General features: G+C 45.2%; 1 protein-coding gene across 1 annotated transcript in view; it reads right to left on the reverse strand.

The window, feature by feature from the left end:
* Positions 1 to 10,816, reverse strand: part of LOC124788476 (neuropeptide FF receptor 2-like) — a 160,846-nt gene extending 150,030 nt beyond the window's left edge. The window contains exon 1 of the mRNA XM_047255750.1: positions 9,615 to 10,816. Coding sequence (XP_047111706.1) covers positions 9,615 to 9,962 — 348 coding nt within the window. The 5' untranslated portion in view covers positions 9,963 to 10,816. The remainder of the gene's footprint in view (positions 1 to 9,614) is intronic.
* Positions 10,817 to 11,028: the final 212 nt, after the last annotated feature.

Raw genomic sequence — 11,028 nt, forward strand, 5'->3', positions numbered from 1 at the left:
GCTACGCGGCAGGCGAGGTAACTGTATAATATGAGCAGAGGCGAATGAGGAATCATTCTAGTGACGATAAATGCCACAAATAAGGAAATCCACTGGCATAAGCAACTTTCACAAAGAGAACATTGTTATGGTCCGGTCCAGTGTTCCGGAACGAAATCTCGGAAAGGGTGAAGCTGGCAGGCTTTTCGCGTGCTACTGTAATGAGCATCTGTGGAAAGTTTCTGATGAACGATGAAACCACTAGTAGGTGGCACGGTATAGGGCGTCCATACATCGTCATAGAAAGTGAAGGCCTGAGACTTGTCAGTCCTGTAAGACATGATAGGTGACGATTTATGGCAGATCTGACGACGGAGTAAAATGCTGATGCAAGCACAAGTGTTTCGGAATACAACATTCGGCGCACTTTGCTGAATATGAGGCTGTTCAGCAGACAACTCTTACCTGTTCCCACGGTGACCCAACGACATCGCCAATTACAATTGTAGTGGGCGTGGGATCGTAGAAATTGGGCAGTGGATAAACAGAAACATTGCGGCCTGGTCGGATGAATCACATTTTTTCTTGTTACGCCAGGTCGATGATCGTTCCTGTATACGCCGTTATCGAGGCGAACGGCTTATCGAAACGCGCCACGCACTCAGGCCGTTTGTGGCATATTATGGTATGGCGGACAATCCCCTGTCTTTCTATAGGACCTCTGATAGTAATCGAAGGCATCATAGCTGCAATGGAGCACGGGAACATCATTGTAAACCACTTGGTCCCCTTCATGCGCGATGTCTTTCCCGCCGGCGATGGCACCTTAGGCAGGATAACTGTCCATGTCACGAGGCCAGAACGGAGTTACAGTGGTCTGAGGAGCTTGATACCTCACACTGATGTCTTGGACACTAAATTAGCGTGACATAACCCTGATGGGAGACATCCACGACGCTATAAAGCGTCGGCTCTTCGCCTACAAATCCCTAGCCCGTAATTTACAGGGACTGCGCTGTCTGTGCGTAGACACTTGGTGTTATGGCACTACGTACCTTCGGAAACCTGCCGAGAACTTATTGAATCCATGTCACGCAGAATAGCTGTTGCACTGCGTTCCAAAGGTAGACCATCACACTCTACGTTGCTAACTGGGGAACAACGTTTTAAAGAGACAGGTATACCACTCAAATGCAAGCTGAACTATTCTTCGTTGTGTGACGCGGGGATGTTGCCCTCACATTATCCATTGGATCCTATTCTAGTCCGCCCGTCAGGAATACAAACTCTGAGAAGGGATGTTGGATCAATCGTACGTCACGTACAACACACAAAGAATCAGGCACAGCACCAACGTCCAACACGTAAGTTGTTGCTGGGAAAGAAAACTTCATTTTATGTTAAGAGTCCATCATGGCTGACACCTAAAGATTTACGGAGAAAATGAAAAATAAATCAAGGTTATCGGTGTGGAGGAGGGAAAGATATGGATTTGGTGGATTTTGGGGGGGGGGGGAAGAGGGGGGAGGATTTAAACCCTTCCCTGAACTACCTTCTTCACACTTTCCGTTCCTTTCCTCTTTGGATCTACATTTATACCTTAGTTTGTGGCGACGTATCATTAGTGCTTCTTCCTTTTTTCCCTTCTGCTTGTGATTGATATGCGGAAATAACGACTGCCGATAGGCTCCGTGTGAGCTCGAAACAGACCCACTCATATTTCAGGGCCACGGACATTTCACGTCATTTTGCCGGAAGAGGGTAATCATAACATTATATGACGCACGACACCATTCTTCTAGCATGTGACACTGTTTTACGGCCATCTCCGTGATGGTCTCACACTTGGTAAACTAACTCGTGACGAGGCTCACTGCTCTTCTTTGTGTCTTCTCCATTGTCTATATTATTTCCACCTTGGGACGTACCAGACTGGCCAGCAGCACTCATTAGAGCAGGACTGTTCCAAGGAAAGCCAGTCTCTCATGCACTACTACTGAAATTAGTTTTCCGCAGTCTCCCCGCCCTGCCGGGTGAATATGCTAGATATTCAACTACTGGTGCCGTTTCCACTGATAGATCGACAATTATGTAATGGCTCCATAAAGAGTCTTTCTGCCTCTACTTCAATAAATGGCATTTGATTATATTAAGGATCTACTGCAGCATTCGAACTTAGAGTGAACCTCTGGAGGTCCTCACCCACACCGCTACAGTTTTCTGGCATTGCAGCTTCCCCGTTTGCAGCAATAGCTTCCTCAAGAAGCTTCGGAACTTATTCACCACATTTTATAAAGGGTGAACCAGAACTCAACCGGAAAACTTTCAGAGAAGGTAGTATGGACTAAAAGATGACAAAAATGCACATGTATTCTAAAATACATATCTGAATAGCTATGAGCACTTTCTCCGCCACTGTGAGACACATCTCTTCTACCGAAAGCTTTGCTTTCTATATTTTGCGGTGTGGTAGTATGGATCCAACAAGAAAAAAATGACTAGTAAACAAATGGTTCAAAAGGCTCTGAGCACTATGGGAATATTTGAAGTAATCAGTCCACTAGAACTTAGAACTACTTAAACCTAACTAACCTAAGGACAGCACACACATCCATGCCCGAGGCAGGATTCGAGCCTCCGACCGTAGCGGTCGCGCGGTTCCAGACTGAAGCGCCTAGAACCGCTCGGCCACAACGGCCGGCGACTAGTAAACGTGGGTTCTAGAGAGCATACATTACAAGCTATGAGACGTGTTCATCTTGTCTACTGTGGAAAAAAATCTCTTCTACTGAACACGAGCTCGTAACTCTTAAAAAATGGTTCAAATGGCTCTGAGCACTATGGGACTCAACTGCTGAGGCGATTAGTCCCCTAGAACTTAGAACTAGTTAAACCTAACTAACCTAAGGACATCACAAACATCCATGCCCGAGGCAGGATTCGAACCTGCGACCGTAGCGGTCTTGCGGTTCCAGACTGCACTTCGGCCGGCGTAACTCTTAAAGTACACACTTCAGAGCCCATGTTTACTATACATATTTTCCTTCCATTGGTCCATACTACCACTTCTGAGAGTTTGTCGATGGAGTTCTGATTCCCCCTGTATACATCGTGTACAGTTAAGTGATAGTGTCTAAAATATGACGATTTTTCCCCCTAAAATGATTTACGTGTTGCTGTAATGCAACAAGTAGGTAAAATCTGTGCAGTTATGAAATACAGATGCCACTGCAACTGATAGGGTAATTTTTCAGGGAAAATCGGTATTATTCTCGAGAAAGTCTGTGGAGTAAATTTAGAGGTTCAACACTGGAGATAGGCTGAGGCACATATCTGTTTCATTCATCATATACAGGGTGTTACAAAAAGGTACGGCCCAACTTTCAGGAAACATTCCTCACACACAAATAAAGAAAAGTTGTTATGTGGACATGTGTCCGGAAACGCTTAATTTCCATGTTAGAGCTCATTTTAGTTCTTCCACCTATGCTCAATGGAGCATGTTATCATGATTTCATACGGGATACTCTACCTGTGCTGCTAGAACATGTGCCTTTACAAGTACGACACAACATGTGGTTCATGCACGATGGAGCTCCTGCACATTTCAGTCGAAGTGTTCGTACGCTTCTCAACAACAGATTCGGTGACCGATGGATTGGTAGAGGCGGACCAATTCCATGGCCTCCACGCTCTCCTGACGTCAACCCTCTTGACTTTCATTTATGGGGACATTTGAAAGCTCTTGTTTACGCAACCCCGGTACCAAATATAGAGACTCTTCGTGCTCGTATTGTGGACGGCTGTGATACAATACGCCATTCTCCAGGACTGCATCGCTAACGGAGGACATTTTGAACATTTCCTGTAACAAAGTGAAGTCACGCTGGTACGTTCTGTTGCTGTGTGTTTCCATTCCATGGTTAATGTGATTTGAAGAGAAGTAATAAAATGAGCTCTAACATGGAAAGTAAGCGTTTCCGGACACATGTCCACATAACATATTTTCTTTCTTTGTGTGTGAGGAATGTTTCCTGAAAGTTTGGCCGTACCTTTTTGTAACACACTGTATTTTGCGTAGGGAAACACTAGAATTAGACTAGTGATGGTATACAGACATATAGGTACTGAGTCACCTCTCTCTCGTTCCATATGTGACTGGAATAGTACATTGGTTGTACAGTATCTGTATAGATGTGGAATTAACAATACCCATGACAAATGGAACAATGAGACGAAATGTGGAAGCTACTAGTACAGCAGAGCAGAAGTTCTAATCGTACCAGGTCGATTCATACCGGGCGTCACAGTACGTCATTCCACAATGCATCTCAAATGGTGGCGTCCGCACAGACAGTCAACTGAACGTGACGCAGCATTGCCGTCAAGGTTCCACGGGTAGAAAGTTTTGCCGCTGACCGTGTACGATGGCGTCACCTGCTAATATCAGAAGTTATACTTGCCGTGCTCACTCATGTTATGGCAATGAGTTTTGCCCCTCTTTGTGATCTTAATCTTTATTCTATTACTAACTTTGTTTTTCTGACACTGTGAAGCTTGCAAGAGGATATTTTTATGCGAATGTTTTTGAACAAATAATTGTTAATGGTCAGAAATTTTTGGACGATACTTTTCCTATTCTTTCGTTTCTGAACAATGTGAAGAACTTACTAATATTTTTTTACAAATCAGTACTTCAACTACTAACAGGTCCATACCCAAAACAACTTCTTTGCATGACAGTAACCTGCTACACTGGCTTTCGTTACTTGAATATGTTTTTTTCATTTTGGCTTCACCACTAGTACACAGATTCGAAAGTGTTGCCATTTTGAAGGCAGTATAATAAAACCCATCCTAAGGGTAGAAATGTGTTGGAGTCAAAATGTTTGCCTGATGTTTCATTGTTAGAATGTACTAGGTTTGCCGGCGACTGAAACTAACAAGGACACCAAGAGTTTCCTGAAGAGCACTGTTATAACATACCATTTATAAGTGTCAGAGCGTCCAGTCCGGTGCAAACCCACCACATTTTCACAATACATAACTTAACTAACGCTTTGACAGTAACACAAATTGGCCGATTATACTAGACTGAATTGCCTACACAGCCGAAACTGTGTGGCAGTGGAGAATCCGAAGTAAAAGGATTCTTAATCACGCTAAAATCAATCAGTGTAGCATGTTACTGTCATTTATCAGGAACATAAGCTATGAATTTTGGTTTGGCCTTTAATAAATTCTACGACTGTTACTACTTCCTTAATGTCACAAATGTATTCGGACATGGATGGATCCTCGAACGTCACCGTTTAGGGCCGGAATATACAGCAATGAATATGTAGTTGTTTGTTTGTTTTCGATGCATTCCTATACCATTCGTCTGATTACGATGAAATTCTGGGGGAGGTTGTGCAATCGACTGGGATAATTTCTGGATTAATACAGCCCTACGCAGCCACCCTCCTTGGCGTTGGGGGGGGGGGGGGATGTTCAAAAAAAATGGTTCAAATGGCTCTGAGCACTATGGGACTCAACTGCTGAGGTCATTAGTCCCCTAGAACTTAGAACTAGGTAAACCTAACTATCCTAAGGACATCACAAACATCCATGCCCGAGGCAGGATTCGAACCTGCGACTGCAGCGCCTTTAACCGCACGGCCACTTCGGCCGGCGGGGGGATGTTCCAGAACCCATGACATGTAGAAATATTCGATAACGACCGATATTAGGATCGAATACACAGTCATTGGTGACAGTCCACTGAAAGAGACGAGGGCGGTTGTGTGGGGATGGTAAATGCAGTGACATTACTTACACACCCCAAGCAGCCCTATGCCTGATGGTGAAACCGAAACACAGGAACGGCTAGAGCAATTTTGGTATATACCTGACTCATTACTTGTATAAAAATATTGTGGGACTAAGAAACCTCTATTACATGCAGGGCTGAAGGCGGTGTCAGAATGTACGACAGGTAAAAATGTTTGACAAAAAGCTGTTGGTCTTTCTTTCCCGATTTAACCGACCCGGAATATTTTAAAAGCATGAAGCGCAAATTGTATTGTTAAATGCGTCCACCACTAGTCAAAAATGAGCAGTGCAACGAGCCAATAACTTTGCCACCATGTTTTAAGGCCAAACACAACTGTTTGTCATAATAAGATTTATAATCGTGTCTAGAGTCGCATAGTGTAAGACTTTGGACAATCAGACAGTTTCCTTAGCATTCAGATGAAGCTGCATGGAGATATTCGCTACAGATATCGCCTACATCGAAGCGTCAGAAAATAGGCAGGCACATATGTAAACAGGCAGAATATGGCGCTGCCGTCGGCAACGCCTATACAAGAGAAGTGTCTGGCGCAGTTGTTAGATTCGTTACTGCTACTACAAGGTTTGGTTGTGAAGTTTTAAGCGAGTTTCAACGTGGTGTTATAGTCGGCGCACGACCCATGGGACACAGTATCTCCGAAGTAGCGGTGAAATGGGGATTTTCTCGTATGATCGTTTCACGAGTGTACCGTGAATATCAGGAACCCGACATTGATGCGGCCGGAAAAAGATCCTGCAAGAAAGGCAACGGCGACTGAAGAGAATCGTTCAACGTGACAGAAGTACAACCGTTCCGCAGCTTGCTGCAGATTTCAATGCTGGGCCATCAACAAGTGTCAGCGTGCGGATCATTCAACGAAACATAATCGATATGGGCTTTCGGAGCCGAAGGCCCACTCGTGTACCGCTGATGATTGTAAGACACACAGCATTACGCTTCGCCTGGGCCCGCCAACACCGACATTGGACAGTTGATAACAGGGAACATGTTGCCTGGTCGGACGAGTCTCGTTTCAAATTGTATCGAGCGGAATCCATGGACTCTACATGTCAACAGGGGACAGTTCAAGCTGACTGAGGTTCTATTTTGGCATGGGACGTGTGCAGTTGGAGTGATATGGGACGCCTGATTCGTCTAGATACGACTCTGACAGGTGACACGTACATAAGCATCCTGTCTGATCACCTGCTTCCATTCATGTCCTTTGTGCTCGCCGACGGACTTTGGCAATTCCAACAGGATAATGTGGCACCTCACAGGTCCAAGAACTGGTACAGAGAGTCTCCGGAAATACTCTTCTGAGTTTAAACCCTCCTTCTGGCCACCAAAATCTCCAGACATGAACATTATTGAGCTTTTCTGGGATGCCTTTCAATGTGCTGTTCAGAAGAGATTTCCATCGTCTCGTACTCGTACGGATTTATGGACAGTCCTGCAGGATTCATGGTGTCAATTCCCCTCGGCACTACTTCAGACGTTAGTCGAGTCCATGCCATGTCGTGTTGCGGCTCTTCTGCGTGCTCGCGGAGGCCCTACATTGTATTATTCAGGTGTACGAGTTTCTATGGCTCTTGAGTGTATATGAGAACAAATATGTGTAATTCGGGAAGATCCCATTACGCTGACAAATACAGAGGACTAGCTGCAGTACCTGGCGTTGCCCGTGATGTTTAATATGTGCGACACAAAGTGATTGCCCCTGTCCGTATCAACATTTTTTATTCATTTCTTCAAACAAGTTTTCGCGAGCTTTGTGTTTTCTCTGTAATCAGAAGATTATTATCTGCGCCATCTGTTGTTACATTTTTGCATTAAGCATCTCACTGTGTTTTTGGGGACTTTGTTTCCTATTGTTCCAGCTCAGTTTTCACTCTTTCAAGTGGGGCTTAGTTTGTGCACAATTCGAAATGTTAGAACAATTTACATCACAGTTCGGGAAATCTCCAGTCCTGCTCAATCTATTGTTCGGCTGACGACGTAGTGACTTTTGTTGGTACCATATCCACGACGAGTCTTAACGTTTGTACGAGACTGTGGTTTTTAATAATAAAATTAACTGTGAAACACAGAGTAAAATATCTTCTAGCGTGTATGTCATACGTAACAACTGCCACTGATCAATAAATAGGAGTCTGCAGTCATGTTCCTGTCAAATTCTCGAGCTTTCGTTCATCCTGCGATCTAGTGCCACGTGATAGTACTATCTCCAAGACTGGTAACGCTGCAGTAATTTATTCTCGCAACAGAAACTATAGTCAGTCTACAGCGACATATTTCATTCGTTAGGCATTGAAGTTTTCATTAATTTTATTCATTTTTTCACCTGAATGTAGAAATTTGTAGTAAATCGGCCAAGAACCTTTAAGTAAATCTGAAAAGTACTTTTCGAGATGTTTGATAAGAACGTTTCTCCTTTATATATGTTATTTATTAATATATATACACACATATATTGCGTATATTAAAAATAATATATAGCCTATGTCAGCCAAAATGTTGATTAGGTGATCGTATAGAAATACGAAGTAAATCGTCCAAGAACTTTTAGAGATATTATGTAGACAGTTATTTTCCTCTTGTCAGGAAGTAAAGTGTGCAAAATTTTATGGAGTTTGCAATAAAACTTCAGATTTTTTAAAATTACAAAGATGGATACGGACACTCTTCTTTATACATAGTGTGTTTCACAATGCATGTTACATACTTCTAGAGGTTGTAGAGGAGACTTAGTAGATCAAGTTTTACACAGAAACGCATGTCTCGTAACGTCAATTCAACGACGCTACATAGTGTCAACGTTAATGGCGCCGACACTTGTAAATGTACGTACATACCCGGTGATTTCGTCATGATGTTACGAAGTTTCTAGGATGTTGGAGGAGGATAAACGCATCAGTTTGAGGTAAGGGTCTCTGGTTCGGAAGCGAACGAATCTAAAGTTATGAGCGAAAACCATTCGGATACCTCTGACAGTGGAATAAATTTATCCATACTCTTGTTGCTAAGATTGTAGCGTAGGCAACTTTCAGAGGTGGTAGTATAAAACAAAACAAGAAAAAAATGTCGAGTAAACATGGGCTCTAAAATGCAAACCTTAAGAGCTATGAAGTCTTATTTAGTAGAGGAGATGTGTTTCACATTAGCGAAGGTGAGCAAGCACTCATAGTTTCTCAGGTAAAGATGTCAGAGCGCGCCGGCCGGGGTGGTCGAGCGGTTCTAGGCGCTACAGTCTGGAACCGCGCGACCGCTACGGTCACAGGTCCGAATCCTACCTCGGGCATGGATGTGTGTGATGTCCTTACGTTAGTTAGGTTTAAGTAGTTGTAAGTTCTAGGGGACTGATGACCTCAGATGTTGAGTCCGATAGTGCTCAGAGCCATTTGAACCAGAATGATTTTCGCTTATAACTTTTGACTCGTTCGCTTCCGAGCCAGCGACGCTCGCCCCCAAATTGTACATTCATCCTTCTTCAGTATTCGAGAAATTTTGTAACATCATGACGGAAATATGCGCCGGCGGTTTTAACGCTGTCGCTATGTAGCGTGATTGGATGACGTCCCCGGGCATGGGCGTCTATGTAAAACTACTAAGTCCTGTCTACAACCTCTAGACGTGTGTAACATGAATTATGAAACAACCTGTGTATAGATCTTTGAGAGAGTTATTTGTCGGTGAAATAGGCACTATGAGACAAGACGTCCTGTCGACGCTCTGCCCAGTGTGGGAACGCAGCACCACGTGACGGCGCGCGGACGTGCAGCGTGAATCGAGCTCGCGAGATGCGCGCCGGCTTTCCTACCTGCGAGTAGGGGAGCGCGCGGCAGACGCCGTCGCCCAGCTGCCAGCCGCGCTGCAGGCGCGACATGGCGACGGCGGGGATGCCGAGCGCGAAGACGACGTCGGCGGCGGCCAGGTTGAGCAGGAAGCAGTTGGTGACGGTGCGCAGCTCGCGGTAGCGCAGCACGGCGGCTGCGATGCCCGCGTTCGCCACCAGCGACGCGAGCAGCGTCAGCGACAGCAGGCACACCTCGGCCAGCGCCGCGGCGCGCCGCTCGCCCAGCTCGCTGTAGAACGAGAAGAAGAAGCGGCCGCCCCAGCCTCCGGGCGCGCTGTCGTTGCCCCACAGGTACGAGGAGTTGTACGACATGGCGCGGGTTAAGCGGCACGTGCGCGCCGGCGCGGATCACACGCGGACTGGGGACGCAGGCGGTGACCGGCCGCTGCTCCTCTGTGAAGCGCACAACCTACACGCGACACATTCCGTCTGAGACCACATCTTCAATCGCTCTAGAGCGATCTTCTATGTCAATTACTCTCTGTCTTCAATTCTGTACTGTTTAAACAGCTTCTTTTACACTCCCGACCTAACCGCAAACAATGTTTTCAGTTGCAAATCAATAATTCCAGTTCTCAATTGTGCTTCTACACGCTATGACGACCTCTCCACACTTCAGATGTTACCAGTACCTGCTGCAGCAGCACGAATTGAACGTTACTTTACCCTTACAATAGTTCTTCATACGCAAGTATCCACTCCTAAAGGTGAAATATTCTTGTTTCAATGCTAGCTACTGCTACAGTTTGCACGAAATCTAGTGGCATAAGCCGTGTCTCAAAAACATATAATTAAATACTTAAGTCTCGTATACTATTATTAGTTTCGAGTTCCCATAGGCTAGTACTCCGACATAATAATCAGTTGTCTGCGTAAGTGCAGCAAGTTTCACAACGAAATTGGATTACCTCTCAATTTACGAAACGAAGTGGAATGAGTTTGAAGTTCTCGCTTCACTATCTTCAGACACACGAACTATGCGATCGTCATTCACAGTGTTTAATCACCACAATATCCTTTGATGCATTTCCAAAAACGTTTCACACGCCACAAAAAAACCAACACGCTGTACAGCCCTATTCAACCATGTAGATCGCCTTCGACCAAGAGCCCTGATAGTTCTACTATCACTGTAAGTTGTCACCTGTTGAAGAGAAAAAATGGTTCAATTAGATTATGTACAACGGCCAGGACGATGGTAAAAAAAACAAGAAGCGGTTGTGTGGGACGCGTTACCTGAGACAGAGCGCAGAGCGGGTCGGCGCGTCGTGTTTACGTGCGGCACGTGTGGCGGGCGGCAGACACCGCAGCTAGTGGAGAGGCGCGTCCGTCTGCGGCGGCGGCGGAGAGCCTACTGGCTGCTGGCTGCCGCGGCGCG

Source organism: Schistocerca piceifrons, chromosome 1 (genome assembly GCF_021461385.2).
Source record: "Schistocerca piceifrons isolate TAMUIC-IGC-003096 chromosome 1, iqSchPice1.1, whole genome shotgun sequence".
Lineage (NCBI taxonomy): Eukaryota > Metazoa > Arthropoda > Insecta > Orthoptera > Acrididae > Schistocerca > Schistocerca piceifrons.